The sequence below is a fragment of the Cyanidioschyzon merolae genome, chromosome 18 (assembly GCF_000091205.1).
Source record: "Cyanidioschyzon merolae strain 10D DNA, chromosome 18, complete genome".
In the NCBI taxonomy this organism is placed as follows: domain Eukaryota; phylum Rhodophyta; class Bangiophyceae; order Cyanidiales; family Cyanidiaceae; genus Cyanidioschyzon; species Cyanidioschyzon merolae.
Window position 1 is genome coordinate 178,469 of NC_010144.1, and position 15,890 is coordinate 194,358.

Sequence of the window (15,890 nt, forward strand, 5' to 3'; positions counted from 1 at the left end):
TCGTTTCGTGTAGCATGCGAAAATCGCTTATGCTTCAACTGTTAGATCTTTCCGTTTCAGGGAAGCTCGAGGGCGAAGCGATTGACGCTGCCATGGTGCCGAGGAAAAAGTCTGAACGATACCTCTCGACGTATTTTTCAGACGCTCGTGTCAAAAGTTATCTGAACTGGTTGCGTTCAATGATCGATACCGCTAGATAGACAAGTTCAGATCTATTTGTGGTCGTGGCAGAAAGAGTACACTACCGCAGCATGATATTTCGCATAGGGTATGGTTGCGGAGTCTCTCATTTCATCTGTTGCATAGAAAAAGGTGTTAAAGGCGGTCTTGATTCATCGCAGCCATCGATCGCAGTGGAGAAAGTGTCACTGCTTTACGTGATGGTAGCGCAAACGGATCCAACTTGGCCGACTTGCTCCTCTACCTCGATTTTCCTTTCGGTACACGTGTTTATCATGGCATACATCGCGTTCCATAAATCGTCTATCGAATGGAACAGCAAGCCCTTGCGCGTACAGCAGACAGCGTATTCGATGCGAAGATTGCCTAGAGGAAACGCATGATCGTAAGGTACGGTGCAGGGCGCGGAAACAGATGAGAGTTCCCAAGGAAGACTTCTGTACCCGTCATGCGCGTAGATCATGCGATGAAGCTAACGTTCTCGCTCATCAGGGCGGTTCTCGGAAAAGGACGTGTGGTGGACGTACGGAAACCTGACCACAATCAAGTGCCATCGCTACAAAGTACAACCGAGCGCCGTATATACAGAACGTGAAAATGGAACGCGAAGCCGAAATCGCAAAATCATTCTGTGCTGGAAATGCCTCGGCGAGAGCTGGAACCTACAAAATCGGGACTTTATGATTGCCTGCTGCATTCTTCGACCACTAAGAACACGGATTTAGACAAGTGAGAAAATGACGTGTTTAAATCCGGAGATCAAACAGAAAAAAAAGCAGGCTTCGAAAAAGTCCGCAAAAACTGTTTATGAGAACAGAAAAACGGATCCAACTCTAGCGTACACGCACGAGTGAAAGAAATGGACAGATTTCATTTCTTTCTGACAGGAACACAGCTGAGCTTCCGCTGACGCGAAGCTTAATCATTTTCATGGGATTTGTCGGCTTTGCTGCAACCAAGGCATCCGCAGACAACAACAAGTGGTACGGATATAACTGGGTGCTTCGAGAACGGCAGCATCTCATAGAATATTTCGTACAACGCATTTGATGAGCGTTGCCCGGCAGCTAGGCGTGCTCTACGCCAAGGCGACGATGCACTGCCGCAACAGCATCGTCCAGGAAATGTTACCGCTTTTGCGAAGCACAGCACCGACGTTGGATGCAGTTGCATGCTCATCCGATAGCATCATCGCTTCGCAATGTAGTTTAGATCTCAATGCTTCGTGTGACGTGCATAGATTGAGTTTCAAAGAGAGAATCGAGTGTGATTTGGTTTCGAGGCAATTATTAGAGAACGGGGTGTTCACGAGTTTCATAGCCGTACGCACGTAGTGCTGCGCCGCCCCCTTCATGAACCATGCATGTCAAGCTTCTACTACAAAAGTGCGCCTTTTTGAGAAGTACAGACGTACCGCCGGTAAACCGCAGGAAGCATCGTGCTTCTCGCAGCGCGCCGCACGCAGCGCGCCAGTTTTTGCAGTACAAACAAAAGGTTTCAGTTCTGCACTCTTGCGCGCTGAATCGATCAGCACATCATTTCCAGCGTGCCCTGATGAATGCTCGACAACTGCAGGTCTGGAATCGTGTTTCCAGGGCAGGTCGGCTCGAGCCTCCTCAAGCTTCAAAGTGCTGCTCCTTCGACGTCGCGGAGCAGGTTTGCGTTGTTAACCGCGTAGCATGGCGGATGCATCATGGCGATGTCTCCGTGGAACGAACTCAAGTCCAGGGCTGCTGCAGATGCATTGTTCACGTAGTGGGGCAGGCTCGTCTACGACATGGCCGGCGCTGGAGAACCCAACTCGCCTACTTAAACGGTTTTCCCTCGTAGAAGCTACACGAGTCTAGATTTGCTTCGGATGCATCCTTCACGTAATGGGGCAGGTTTGTCTACGAGATTGCCGTCGCTGGGGAACCGAGGATGCTTCCTGAACATGGGAACTCTTACTTGTGTGGTTGTGAAAGCGTCGATTCGCCATACAGGGAGGTTCATCCCGGGACACGTTGTCAGGGAAGTCCTTCAGTGGCTCTGGGGGGATTTTCGCGGTCCAAACGCTATAGATATAGCCGTAAAAGTTGCCCAAGTGATATGTTCGGCGACTAGGTGCACATGACACACAACGGAAAGGGCCAAACCCTAGCAGCTGGCTCTCCGGCTTCAGGAGTCTAATATCCCAAAAGATGGCTCGCCCACGTACTGAGGTGGTCACAGCCCGTCGACCATCGGTGGCTAGGCCCCAGATAGAGTCCCGATGCAAGCGAAACTCATACGCGGGTTTGTTGCCCACTCGGGCATCCCAGAGCCGAAGGACATGGTCTTCGCCTCCCGATAGGAACTCATTTCCGCTCTGGTTTGCGAGCACCTTGACGCAGCGCACTTCACCCTCAACGTCCTTGGAGAAGACGCTCACCGGTTCAGTAGAACCGTGACCCAGATCCCAGAGCTCCACGGAACCCCGCTGTGTCGCTGCGATACCAAAGTGCAAACCCGAGCTAGTATATTGCATGAACTCTACATCGTAAACTTCGTTATGCAGGAGATCGCCATCTGGAGGGACCCTTTTCACGGTGTGTGTGCAACAACACGCCGCACATGACCAAACACGAAGTGTGCCGTCGCTGGATGCACTCAGGAGGCGCTCCTCTGCACGATCCGCTGACAGCGCATAGACCGCACCTCGATGACCACGAAGTGTTTCCATGCGGACGCACGTCGTTGGGTCAAACAGCTGAATGGTGCGATCAATGCTACAAGAGGCAGCTAAACCTGGTCGCACTTCAACAACATCGTTTACGGCAGCTTTGTGACCCGAGAAAGACTGCTTTACTTCACCGGAAGTGAGATGTAGTACCTCAACATCCGCAAGAGAGCTGGCAAGAAGCGCCAAGCTTTCGTCCGCCTCGAGAATAGCAATGCTGTACGTCGTGGTTTCCCTGTCAAGGCGCACCACCGATGAGGGGAACTCCACGGAATTGTCCCCCAGAACTGCCGGAATCGGAGTCTCTAACCGCGAGAGCGGTACGTGCTTCCCACTGATGCAGCATTGCATTCTCTTAGTAGTTTGGGCTGCCGCCCGATATCGAACTAGAGCAGAAAGTAGAAAAGCTGCAAGCTTTCGAAACTGTTCGTCCGACTAGGGACCACAGATGTGCTATCAAGGCAGGCGGCCGCGGAATCTACGCTAGCCAGCGCAGCGGAGCGTTGGCGCACGAGTTCCAACTGCTGGGCAGCAAGTCGAAGGTTATGGCGTTGACGGCAACGCAATAGTGACCCAACCGCTTTGTGAATGGAGTGCATCGAAAAGCGTTCATGTCAGTATTCGCGCTGAGCGTGAATTGATTTCGGCTCGGTGCTGTGCTCTGGATCGAGAGCTGGTCGGTTGCTACGCGGCGAGGCAGCGCCTTGACGGATCTGGAGCGGGAGGTCCTGGTTTGAGTACCAAAGCAAGTTGGCGAAAGAAATAGGTAAAGTGGCCAAGGTTGTCGGACAGGATTGTGTGACGCGAAGAACAAGGTTGACTGAGCGGGTAGAGGTTGCGCTGCGATGAAGACGTTAACTTCGAATACAGAGAGTTCCTTGAACCTGTATGGTGCAAAGGCAGGCAGCTATTAGAGCGATCTTGCACGCGCTTGCGACCAGCTCGAGCGTGCGGTGCGCGTCTATCCGCGAATCGCTGGCTCAATCAGTCTCAATCTTTTGATGTGATGATCCGTGGATACAAATTGAATAGGTGACAGACCGTTATATCGTTTGCTGCGTGCAGTAGCTCCCGGGCATTGTACACGCAAGCCTGCACTAGGTGCTACAGTGATAAACAGATTCATCTTAGACGAGCATCATCCTCCAGATCAATGCACATGCAGGCCTATCATAAAAGAAAAAAGGTGAACGCGCAGGGATTCCCCAGAAACTCCACCTACTGACAAGAAAATTCTGGACTGAAAAGGGTTCGCATCACCACCGCCGTTCGAAAGTCGAACGACAGCAGTGTGCAGTCGTGGCGACCGGCGCCCTAGACGAAACGTCTCCAACTGACGTGCAGACGCCTCCCCGTCTTTTTGGACCGGCCACCTTCTACTGCTTCCAACTTCTTCTCATATAGTTCGACTTTGAGAGGTTGTCCAACAAAGTTCTCTCTTGTCAGCTCTGGAGGTCTTCTCTCCAGCACCGCACATCTCCTGATACTGATTTTTTTCCATTGACAAAATGTTTACTTAGGCCAGCGTCCTCCGATTCTGCGCATTTTTCTTTTCTTACTTTTTTTTCAGTGCGCGGTAAGGTATCCATCAAACGCCCTACCTCCAAGTCATATTCCCTATACTTCGTCTCGGATATTCTGGACGTTTCATACGTCCTACCGTGTGTGCCTAGTGCCTGCCGAGAGCGATAGCAATGGCGCCTGTAGCCCCGGTGCGGTCGCTGCACGGAGACAGAACGGCGTTGCCGTACCACACAGAGGGCGTCTGCCCGAGGAAATTGCGGTGAGGACGAGATTCCAACTCGCGCGCTCAAAGAGCATATCCTTGGCAGGCACACCCGTTAACCATGGCGGTACTTCTGGTGCAGAGGTATCTCCGGCACCTCACCGGTAATCCCCTAGGAAATCCGATAGTTTGGCGATTCTCCTTCCTAAATTTTCGGTAATTTGTATTGTGTGCCAAGTGCACGAGCCTATCTCAAACCAAATGGATTCGGCTCTGGCTCGAATCCATGACGGTCGAGGGTTCCATCAGTTAGCAGTTCGGATGTTCTTCTTATTTGTTAGCATTCGTGATGCTAAAGTGGAAAGGCGTCGTGTTCTACGATGATGTGGAAAATGCTTTGCTTGTTCCGATGCCTATTTGCGCGGATCGTATCCAGCGGAATTTGGCAGGGATGCATAGAGTCTATATCGAGTGAACAAGTCTGCCGCTCGCCCGGTGAACGCCCGCCATCGAGTGATTGCCTTTGTGCGGAAACCATGGGCCGGCATTTTTCAGCCCATGGGATACGGGCACTCCGCAGAGTTTCAAGTCAGCTGCTGGCTACGCGCGCACGCAGTTCACCCTGGACACAGTCGAGACGACGACGCCCCATGCGGTGACGGACGGGGCGCTCGACAAGGTTTAAAAACGGTGCAGACCGCATGAGGTTTCATACGGACAAACTTTGGAGAATACAGCACGAAAAAGTCCCCAGAGCAGTGTCGTTCAAACAAGCCGAGCCTTTCCTGGGTGTACTCGTTCAGAAACGGTGCGTCCCAGCGCGTGCTCACTCCCTACCCGCTTCCTCGCACGATCAGCCAGCTGTTGCTCCAGAGGCGGCACTGCGCAGATTTTTCCATCATTTTCAGAACTTTGATTGCCACTGTTTCACAAATGCGCAGAAACCAGCACTCGTAAAGCGCCACTTCGTTGCCATCGCTTCTGCACTTGAGCCCCTACTGCGCTGCAGAGTGGATGCCGGACGGCGCGGTGAGACGCGGAGCGCGCGTAAAGTACATAGTTCGATGATCAACTACGTTCTTTCATCAAGGCCAACAGTCAACTTCGCTGGTTTCCGGTCTAACTGTTTCTGAGTGCTGTTCAGAGCGATCATCCCTTGGGTAGCAGGAACTCGAGCAGTTCCCGAAATACAAGCCCTGGACGATGCCAGGTGTCGGGTTTGTTCAAATGGCCCCTGGGCGGGCGGCCGCTGCACCAACCCCGCAGCGACACAGTGTGTGCCCGCGTGCACCCTCGAAACGGGAACACGCGAAACTGTGTAGCTATGCTCTGTGGAACTCTCGTAAGTCAGAGGCAGCGAAAGGTGGGCGACCACGCTCTCGTGCGGCGCAGACGCTGGAGGCGCTCCAACTAGCCCGCCGCCAGTGGGAACATCAGACCTGGTCCGTTTCCTCACAATCGAATCGCGGACGACAGCGCCGACGAGAATCTTTGGTACTCGTTTTGTTGGCCCCTGGTGTGAACTTCCGGTTGGATGACAACACTGCCCTGATTGACGGCATCACTCGGGCTAGTCGGTACGGTTCACAGCTGGGCGTCGTGGTGCCGACGGCGGCCGTCGAGCGCTACCCGGCGATGGTTCAGGACCTTTACGATCAAGTGCAAAAACGTGGCAGCCAGCTAGGAGTGATCGATAAAGAGCGACTCGCAAAACTTCGCGCAGGGCTAGGCGAAGGCTTTCCGATCGTCATTCAGGCATGCGTTGGCGCCGAACCCTTTCTTCAGGGACTGGCGCCCTGCCCGGTTTTTTGGAGCACGCCCACAAAAGCGGGTCAAGAGCCAGTGGATGCGCCCCGATGGATGCCTCCCGCACTTGTATCTCTTGAACCTTTAAAACTGCCGCTGACCCTAGCTAATGGAACCGAGCCGACGGAACCTGACTTTCGAGAACGCTCCGTATTGCGAGCATTGCGGGAAGCGGCACCCTCGCAGACCCTGCCTGCACTCGAGCAGTGTTTCAAATTGCCGTTAGAGCTCGCAGTACTTTCGAGGGTGCGGCTACGATTCGAGTGGGAGAAGATGCATCGCCCGCGAGAGCCTGGGCATCTGCAGGCCTGGCTCTGGGGTGGCGCGATCTGTGCGCGTCTACTCGCCAGGAGTCCCCCAGCGTGCCACGCGATCACCGTATACGATATCCATGGCAATCATATGCGCGAGTTGCGCTGGGATAGCCAACATAACCGCTTCAGTTTCCGTGGACACAATGGAGATCATGACTACGAAGCGGCTTTTTGGAGTTTTGCGCGCCGCAAGTGGCTCTGGTTGAAGCAGTCTTTCATACCCGAGGATGTCACTGCTGACTACTACGAATTCGCCAAATGGCGAGTTTTTCAACGACTCATGTCGAGTACGGTTGGTGTCTTTGGGACGCAGGCCCTGCTGCTGGCCCTGGGTATCAAAAGCGGCAACAAAATCAGTCAGGCTGCAACGATCAGTTGGGTCCTCAAAGACGGTCTCAGCCGAGTGGGTAAAATGCTCTGGGCGAGCCAGCTCGGGCGGGACATGGATGCAGATCCCAAACGCTTTCGATTCGGTAGTGCGTTGCTCTACTCACTGGGAAACGGTCTAGAAATTGCGACAAGAATCGTTCCGCAGTCTTTTCTCCTCGTGGCCACCTTGGCGAATACCGCAAAACTGTGTTCGATGTTAACGGCTTCTGCTACGCGGAACGCCATGTATCGTTCGTTTGCGGACCGCAATGAGAACATCGCTGACATCACGGCCAAGGGAGAGGCACAAATAACAATCGCGGATCTCGGCGGGATGGCGCTTGGGATTCAGTTATCCAAGATCATTGGAACCTCGCGCCCCAAAGTTGTAGCAACGTACCTGATTCTGAGCACCATTGATCTGTATGCAATCTGGAAGGAACTTCGAGTGATCGAGTTCCGTACGCTGAACTTGCAACGGTCGTCACTGGTCATCGAGCATTACCTCAAAACGGGATGCGTCCCGACTCCGAAGCAGGTGAGCGCTGCGGAGCGGGTGGTGCTGCCCGAACCCATTCCCCGCCACGCTTTCGTTGCATTCTCGAAGCTAGTTCGCGACGAGCAGGAGGCCGAGCAGATGATCAAACGCTATGGTTCAGCCAGGTTCCTGATGCGCTACGGCGAGGTCCACTGGCCGTGGACGTGCCTCCATTCGAGTCGTGGTGGCATCGTTCTTCATCGAGATGCAGACCAACAAGATATCTTCCGGGCGATTCTTTGTTGGAATCTGCGCCGCTTAGGCATCGTCCAAGAAGAAGATGAGGTACTTGCTAGAGCGGATGTGGTGATGGAGCCACTACTGAAAGCTGCTCGCGAAGCAGGCTGGCGAACCTTTGTGTACCCAAAGTTCAAGCATCGCGCGTTGTGGTAGTGTCAGCGCACGAGGAGCATTCACTTGGCAGCCACATGCTATGCTCTGTCTGGGATCACCGCCGATTCTTCAGAGTGTCTCATGTTCTGTAAATCTCGCTTTTCTAGGGTAAAGGTCGCCAGGGACGCCCACGAGGAGGCACAGGTTGCATCTGAGCTGACAGACGACCCGGATAGCGGCACGCTCGCTCGAGAGGGTGATACCGCTGACAGGCGTCATGGTCGCAGAGTTGTCAGGTTTAAGCGCTGTTTCAATCTCGTGCAACTATAAAAGCGAACCGGAACGAGGGCTGGTGCATATCTGCAGCTCGGAACTGAAATATTTCATGTACAGAAATTTCGAGCTAAGCACACACACACAAAACGCACTGCATACTGCTCTGCCGAACAGTCATCTTGTTTTTCATCGAGCGGGGTCAACTAATGCACAAGCCATGGCGCCGTTCTGAGGCAGCGTCGTCGCTGCAGCGCCTGAATCGCTCTGGAGAACACCGGCAGACCAGACATCATTGGAGAGCACTGGTGCATAGATCACACACGCATTCCTGCAAGACTCCAGCCAGATGAATGTTCCCGTGAGTACCTCGCACAATCATGTGACACTTTATGCGACTTTCGTTGCATCAGCCTGGTCCAACTAGCAGCATCGCGACCTGGCTTACAACACGCCCGCTATCATAAGTGTGGACGCTAACACCTGTGTCCAGCAGCCCAGTACAGATCAAACAAAGCCGAAACCGTATTGTCTCAAATCAGTTTTTGGCGCCAAATTGCCTGCGGAGCGCATGCGTGCCAGGCCGTTGTCAGCTCACGGTATTTCAGCTTAATTACGTTGCACCCGCGCTGCGGTGCATCGCAGAAGATCGAAAACCTTACGAAACGTATCGTATCCATCGTAGACGAATTGCCTGTAGGATTCATATTCTTTACTGAACAGTGCATGGAGGACTGCATTCCTCCTCCAGGTCATTCGTAGCTCAGTACTCAGATGCTTGAGGAACACTGAAAGAAAGAACTATATGCACTTTGCGCCGAAAGCTGGTATTTTTGAAGATTACTCGTTGTAAATTGTAGAAAACGGCCCGCTGATCTTCTTGGGAAAAGCGAAATCGACGATATTAGCCGGCACAGATGACTCTGTATCTGACTGGCTTGTTCGTGTGGTCCAGAAATCACGGATATACAGTCGCCAAAAAAGATTCCTAGTTCAAGCACCGCCGTATTGCGCCGAAATCGAAACTACAACAAAGTTTCTTGAAAGTCACTATCGGTTTGAAGCAGAGGGACGTCGGTTTGTGCTGTCAGTCGATGTGACTTGCTCCGGATGAAACGGTCGAAGCGTGTTTGGGTATTCGTATAGAGGGAGCCCGTTGTACGTACAATCGATCTCGTAGAGAACGATGACTTCATATGTTACAGATGCAGTGGATTCATTTGGCGGCGTCAGTTTCGCTCGTAGAGGAGGCCCATGAAACAGCACCAACCTCTTTGTCGAATTATTAAAGACTTTCCCATGATTTCCGGCGATGTCCTTCAACTGGACAGCTTCCCAATTCACCATTCCACTTGCGCTCGAGCTTCTCCCGATTTTGTTGGAGTAGAGCCACTTCTCATTCCGCCGTACACTCCGTGGGTGAACCGCATCTAAGAGAGAGTTTTCTATTGTGGAGCGCAATGGTCGCTGCACTCGGAGAATCCCTGTGCCATTCAGCAGTCAGCGACACCGAGACACTTGCCGTCTTTTTCCTGCAAGTCCTTCTTGCTCCGGGAAGGTTCTTACGTGGGGGCATAAGCATGTGCATTGATTTTCAAAATTAAAGACCCTAAGGCATGCGCCGAGTGTACAGTTCAGAACATCGTTATGGAGAGCAGGCAGCGGAGTGCTGAGGACATAGAAAAGCACGGAGAGCTGCCGGAGCACCAAACGGCACAGAGGGCGCGAGTTCTTGGACTCCTCGCACTGACCAGTTCAACCAATCGCAAGAAACACATTGAGTTCATGAACTGAGACTTTACCGCCGCCATCAATATCAGGAGATGTGCGGCACTGAAGAAGAGACCCGCGGAGCTGATGCGAGCCAGCCTTGTCGGACAACCTCTCAGTGTCGAGGTGTATAGGAAAAAGCTGAGGCTGATAACAGACAGCCGGTCGAAAAAAAGCTGGGAGGCGTCTGCAAGTCGGTGTATGTATGTGCTCTATGATCGCGAAACGTTTTATGCCCACCGAGAGGAGTAACGCAGCGTGACTGCATGCGTGCAATGCGTAAAGCAACCGCTTCGCCGCAATCCTTCCATGCCCCACTTTCAAAACAGATTCTTGTTGTTCTTATTCGAGGAAGCACTTTGGATCAAACATGCATGGGTGAAAGAGAGTCATATGCTTCGTCTGTACGACGTTGCTTTCACGGGGAGCCTGCAACTCGGCGACAAGTCTTGAAGCCTGGTTCGAATACGGGTCGCTTCTTTTGGGCCTGTGCTCGCACACTCCGCTCCGGACAGCGTTGCGCGTACTTCGTCTGGGACAGCCACTCGGGTGTGTACGAAACAGTTCAGGCTGCGGATGGTGCACGTACGAGCCTTGGAGACCAGGTCCAAGCGGACCCGACAAGTAAGAAACTGGAGAGCACACGAGGGCGTGTGCCAGGAGCGGCGTCATCACGCACCTGCGGAAGCGGGCCGTTCTGGGAGGCCCTGCGAAACACCAAGCGCAGTGGAACGTCCCAAGATCAGTTGCCGCAGTTTTCATTGAGCAGTGATCCGCAAGCAGGCAGCGCAGCAATACGCGCTGGCAGTGGGCTGGAGAAGAGGCCGAGCAAGGAACGCGCCGGCACGCAGTGGCTAGTCGAGATCGGGGACGGAGAACATTTTCACCTCTGGCCTCAGAAGAATAGCGAGGCAAACGCATATATGCTTTTTCAGCTTGCGCAGCGAGTTCCGGGTGCAGTGCTGGAACCCTCGAAGGAACGCCTTCGGATACCATTGTCTTCCTGGACTGCAACCTCTGCAGCTGTCGCAGCGCTTGAGGGAAGCATCCGTGGCCATCCACCGCAGCGGTTGATGCAAAACCTGGTGAATCTTCGCCGTCGGTTGGAGGACCGAAATGGGGAAAAACAATGCTTCGCGGAGGTCTTGGCCCATGCTCGCGCGTCCTTGGCGTCGATTCAGCTCTGGGAGCAGTTGCTACCTTTTCAACGGACTGGCGTTGAGCGCGCGATTGTCCAAGGCGGGCGCGTCCTTCTAGCCGATGAAATGGGCCTCGGAAAAACCATCCAAGCAATTGCCATCGCGTGGGTTTTGCGAAAGGACTGGCCGGTGCTCATTGTTTGTCCAAGTTCACTGCGAGGCGCCTGGTGTCGCGAGTGGAGAGACCGGTTAGCGGGCGCCTCGCTGACACCCTCCGATATTCATGTTCTGGAGACGGCCACCGACGCGGGAAAACCTCTTCGTGCGGTCAACATCGTGTCGTACGATTTGGTGGGCCGACTTGCCGACGCGCAGCTCCAGCGCGTCGGTGTCCTGATCCTCGACGAGAGCCATTATATCAAATCAGTGGATGCCAAACGGACACAATTCCTCTTGCCTTGGCTGAAACGGATACCGCGTGTGCTGCTGCTCACCGGCACCCCGGCGCTATCGCGACCGGCAGAGCTGTTCACGCAGCTACATGGTCTGGCGCCGTCCATATTTAGTGACTGGAAAGAGTTCGCGTATCGGTATTGCGGTGCCCGAAGTACTCCGTGGAAAGCCTTGGACACGTCTGGCGCTACCAACCTGTCCGAACTTCATCGCATCTTGACGCAAACCGTTATGATTCGCCGTCTCAAGGCGGAGATCCTGGATCAGCTGCCTCGGAAGGAACGCGGGGTCGCGTACGTGGAGCCTGCAGCGTCCACTCCAGAGCAGTTGCATGCCGTGCTAGACGAACTCGCGGCGACTGAGCAGAAAGCTAGCACCGGCGATCAACAAGCAGCGAGCAAGGTGAAGGCGCTCATGAGCAAGGCATTCCACCTGACCGCTGTAGCCAAAGTGCCAGCCGTGCTGGCCCAGTGTGCAGACATTTGGCGAACTGGACACAAATTTTTGCTTTTTGCCTATCACGAACTCATGCTCGACGCTGTGGAAGGATGGCTACGCGAACAACAAGGTACCTGGATACGGATCGATGGCAAGACACAAGTTACAGAGCGCCAGGCGCTAGTGGATCGGTTCCAAGATGATCCTCAATGCCGTGTAGCGCTCTTGGCGTTGACAGCAGCCGGAGCTGGTCTCACGCTCACTGCAGCCCACGTGGTACTCTTTGCCGAGCTCTACTGGAATCCAGGCACGCTGCGGCAAGCAGAGGATCGCGTTCACCGTATCGGCCAAAAGGAGTCGGTCTCTATCCGTTACCTGATCCTGCCTCGAAGCCTTGATGATCGCATGTGGCGATCCGTCCAGAACAAGCTCGATATCTTGCATTCATCCCTGGACGGTAAAATCGATCGCGAACGAGTCAATGTGGTGGCTGGATCAGCCTGGAATGCCCCAGAGCCAGGCCCATTGGATCGTTTCTTCAAGCGTCGTAGCCAAGGAGTGGTGTCGTCCCCGGAACCAGGTGCAGATGAGCCCACAAGCGTACGGAGCTCTTCCGTACCAGATGCATTCGAACAAGATCACGTCCCAGTGATCGAGTCGTTCGAACCAGAGGAACCACCGGAAATTCCGTCGTCTTTCTTGAATAGTGAGCTGGGCTCGGGATCAAACCGAACGCAATTTCAGCGAGAGGCACGGAAAAGGACCTTTCAGGAAATTGAGCCGAATAACGCTCTACCTAGTTCTTAAAGCGCAGTCAACTAGAGAGTAAAGTCGTCGGTTGCTGACACTCGTGTGGCACTCTGCAGAAAGATCCGCGAAGCACCTATCGCCTCGATGACTCAAGTTGAGCTCGTATGGTGCCGCATGCGCTGCAGGAAGCTGACGCTGCATCAGCGTGGCCGGTGCTCTCCGCATCAACTCTCCGAAGCGAGCCGGATGCGTTGCGAACGAGGGTGCAAAGCAGCGCAGGGCACCACATGTGAGCGGGTGTTGCGATGCAAAGCTCGTAAAAGCCAAGACACCAGCGTCGAACCTAAAATGCCTCGGGCAGAACCTGCAGCCAAGTTCAGTCGTTGCGGGTCCAGAAACGCACATGGAAGCTGTGGCGTCAACACGTGGCCAACAAAGGGAAAAGTGGCATTTTCATTAGAGATGCGGTCAGCAACGACTGACAATGTCGGCTCGCTTGGGGCTTCGATTCCCTCCTCCAGTTGGATATTCTGCAAGAACTGGTGCGCCTCTGAACGCAGTCTCGCATACCTTTCTGGGCCTGCACGTCAGCGCTCAAGACCACCGCGAAAGTGTCCCAGGTTTCATATACTGCGTCCAGGGAGGCTCGGAGGTCGTCGTTGCCGCTGTCGGCCAGCATTCGTGCGCCTCTAGCCTGGCGCGCTGCTCCTCAAAGCGCGCGTCGCAGCGGAGTCCAGCAGGGCTCGATGGAGAACGCGCTGACATTCCGCTTCGACTTGGGTATCGTTCAAAAACTGGAGAGCTCGAAGCCTCCACGCATGCTTCTCATCCTCAACTGATTCAGCGATGAAACTCCATGGAAAACTGCTCAGCACTTTCCGACGCTGGTACCAGCCGGACGGTCGTGCAAACAGCTGCTTCCGGCGAGCACGAGCATCCATAGCCGCTGCAAAAGACTCGTTGAATGCCTTTTCACTTTTTGCGACACGTATGGACGATCGTATTCGCAACGGATTTTCTGCCCGTTTCCACCAAAGAACGCAAGGCGTTACCGGGCGTTGTCGTCAATAGATAGAAAAGTGTTCTGCAGCAGCTGATGCCCAATAAAGAGCAGGCATCGCGTAGGCAGCAAAGTCGAGAAATGCCCTGCTTCTGCTAGGTTCTCGTAGGGTACCCTTAGAACTGGGTAGCTCGTTTCCGCGTTTTTTCGATGCTTGTCTACGTCGAGCGGGGCGTCCACGATGCGGCGCTCGACGCGTTTGTGTTCAATTCAACTAGAGTCCTGAATGACTTGCTCTGTTCCTGCCTTTGTATATTTACAAGGACTTTTTTTAGAGGAAGATTGTCGACATTCGACGTTCAGCACTGCGGCCTTGCGCATTTATTCGTCGTTTCCGGATTCCTGGTCGTCTCTGTGGGGTACTTGTTCGACGCTTTGTGGCTGGATTTGATGACATCATTGAAATCGAGATGTTTCGCGAATCTCTCTAAAAAGTTTCGTAATAGCCAACATTATGCTCGAGTTTATGCGTGCAAGCCTCGACTCCTTTCCTGTGGTATGTTGCATGTTCAAATCTCGCAAACTTTACGTTTTCGATCTTTCTGTTTCAAGGCAACTCATGGTTCGGCAATTACCGGGCTGCATCGGCGCGGAAACCTTCTCGACGTCATCCTTTGACGACTTTTGCACAAGCTCACGCCGAAATCTCGACGAGACTGTCACGTGAACGAATGGATTCCATCCGAAGGACGAATGCGTCCCTCTGTGTGGCCATCAAACAGGAGGCGTTCCACAGCAGCATGATACCTCTCAGTGAAAACGTGCTCCAAGATGATCCAGTCTCTTTTGTTTGCACTGAAAGAGGTTTCGGACTCGGACCTAATGTGTAGCAGCGAACGCTTCCGGTACAACATGCGTTACCGCTTTTCGAGCACGCAGCGTCTATGGTCTGGAATTTCTCTACTTGGTCTGCAACTTGAATTGGCCTCCCGGTACGCGTTTCCTCATGGAAGACACAACAGTCCACAAATCCGTTGTCCAGTGCAAGAGCGTGCGCTTGGGCATGCAGCATTCAGAGTACTCGCCGAGCGGATCGCCATGGAGAAGCCCTTGATCCTTGTGCATTGTGCTGGGAGCGGAAACAGCGACGAGCATGGAAAGTCGCATGCTGTGCCAGACAAGGGCATGTACGGAGCACTGAACCAAGCGTTCACTTGCCACATAGCGGTGCCCGATGGATGAAGATGTTCAGCAGACATACGGGAACGCCGGAACACGTGACAAGCGCTCCGCACCGAAGCCGTGCACATAACTATGAAATCTTAATCGAAGCTCAGCTCACAACTTCCAGCTGTGCGTGGAATGCGTCAACAATTACCGAAAGCTGCGAAATCGGGATGTGAACACCACCGTCATCATCTTTCGATTACTGGTACCGGAGCTGGGCGAACATGACAGAACACCGTATTTAGAGCCGGAGATAAACGGGTGAACAAGGAAGTAGTCACAGAAAAAAGACCCGCAAAGACTGCTTCATATGGCTACGAGAAGCCAATACCTTTACGACATACGCCCCATTTAGCTAGCCGGAATCGTTCCATTCTATGCTGACATGCTTGAATTCCTTGAGGTTCTACGAGGAACCGCAGGCGCCCGGGCGATCATGGCGAGGAAACGTCCGCGGATACGCGAGTGCATCAAGTCGCTCTCGAGGCGACCTCAACTGCACTGCACACACACTTCAACGTTCTTCCGCCCGCTTGAGACCAGATTTTGCGTTGGGTGTGAAGGCTCGATCCACTCGTATACTTCGTGGATACGAATCCAACCATAAACGACGCACGAGCACAGAACAGCTTGGCGTTAAACTCGCGGGCCGCGGCTCGAAGCAGCGCAGCTTTGCACCCGCTCCCCAACGCGCTCAGAGGTGGTACTGGTGGTGCTGGTTGCCAACGTCGTCGTCGTCGTTGTCGTTTGCGGAAGTGTGGAGGCACCTAAATCCCTGGAGCAAACTGATCCAACACGAGGACTTGTCATAATCAAACAAAAAATCGGTTTGTGACGGCTTGCAAGCAGGGAGGCTTCCTAGTTTGCGCCCCGTCT

The 15,890-nt window shown here is 53.6% G+C and overlaps 3 protein-coding genes across 3 annotated transcripts, besides 3 other annotated features; 2 read left to right on the top strand and 1 right to left on the bottom strand.

The window, feature by feature from the left end:
- Window positions 1-2,047: 2,047 nt before the first annotated feature.
- CYME_CMR067C (similar to vegetatible incompatibility protein HET-E-1) lies at window positions 2,048-3,229 on the bottom strand (the record flags this gene model as incomplete). The annotated part of the gene is made up of 1 exon (XM_005538320.1): window positions 2,048-3,229. The coding sequence occupies one exon, from the start codon at window positions 3,227-3,229 to the stop codon at window positions 2,048-2,050; it is 1,182 nt and encodes a 393-aa protein (XP_005538377.1).
- A 157-nt stretch (window positions 3,230-3,386) lies between these two features.
- Window positions 3,387-4,235: a sequence feature (possible transcribed region).
- A 150-nt stretch (window positions 4,236-4,385) lies between these two features.
- Window positions 4,386-5,477: a sequence feature (possible transcribed region).
- Window positions 5,478-5,807: 330 nt separating this feature from the next.
- Window positions 5,808-8,024, top strand: CYME_CMR069C (hypothetical protein, conserved; the record flags this gene model as incomplete). Its single annotated transcript, XM_005538321.1, has 1 exon — window positions 5,808-8,024. The coding sequence occupies one exon, from the start codon at window positions 5,808-5,810 to the stop codon at window positions 8,022-8,024; it is 2,217 nt and encodes a 738-aa protein (XP_005538378.1).
- A 2,222-nt stretch (window positions 8,025-10,246) lies between these two features.
- Window positions 10,247-13,971: a sequence feature (possible transcribed region).
- On the top strand, window positions 10,382-12,844 carry CYME_CMR070C (SWI/SNF related, matrix associated, actin dependent regulator of chromatin, subfamily a-like; the record flags this gene model as incomplete). Its single annotated transcript, XM_005538322.1, has 1 exon — window positions 10,382-12,844. One exon carries the CDS (start codon window positions 10,382-10,384, stop codon window positions 12,842-12,844), a length of 2,463 nt encoding a protein of 820 aa, XP_005538379.1.
- Window positions 13,972-15,890: the final 1,919 nt, after the last annotated feature.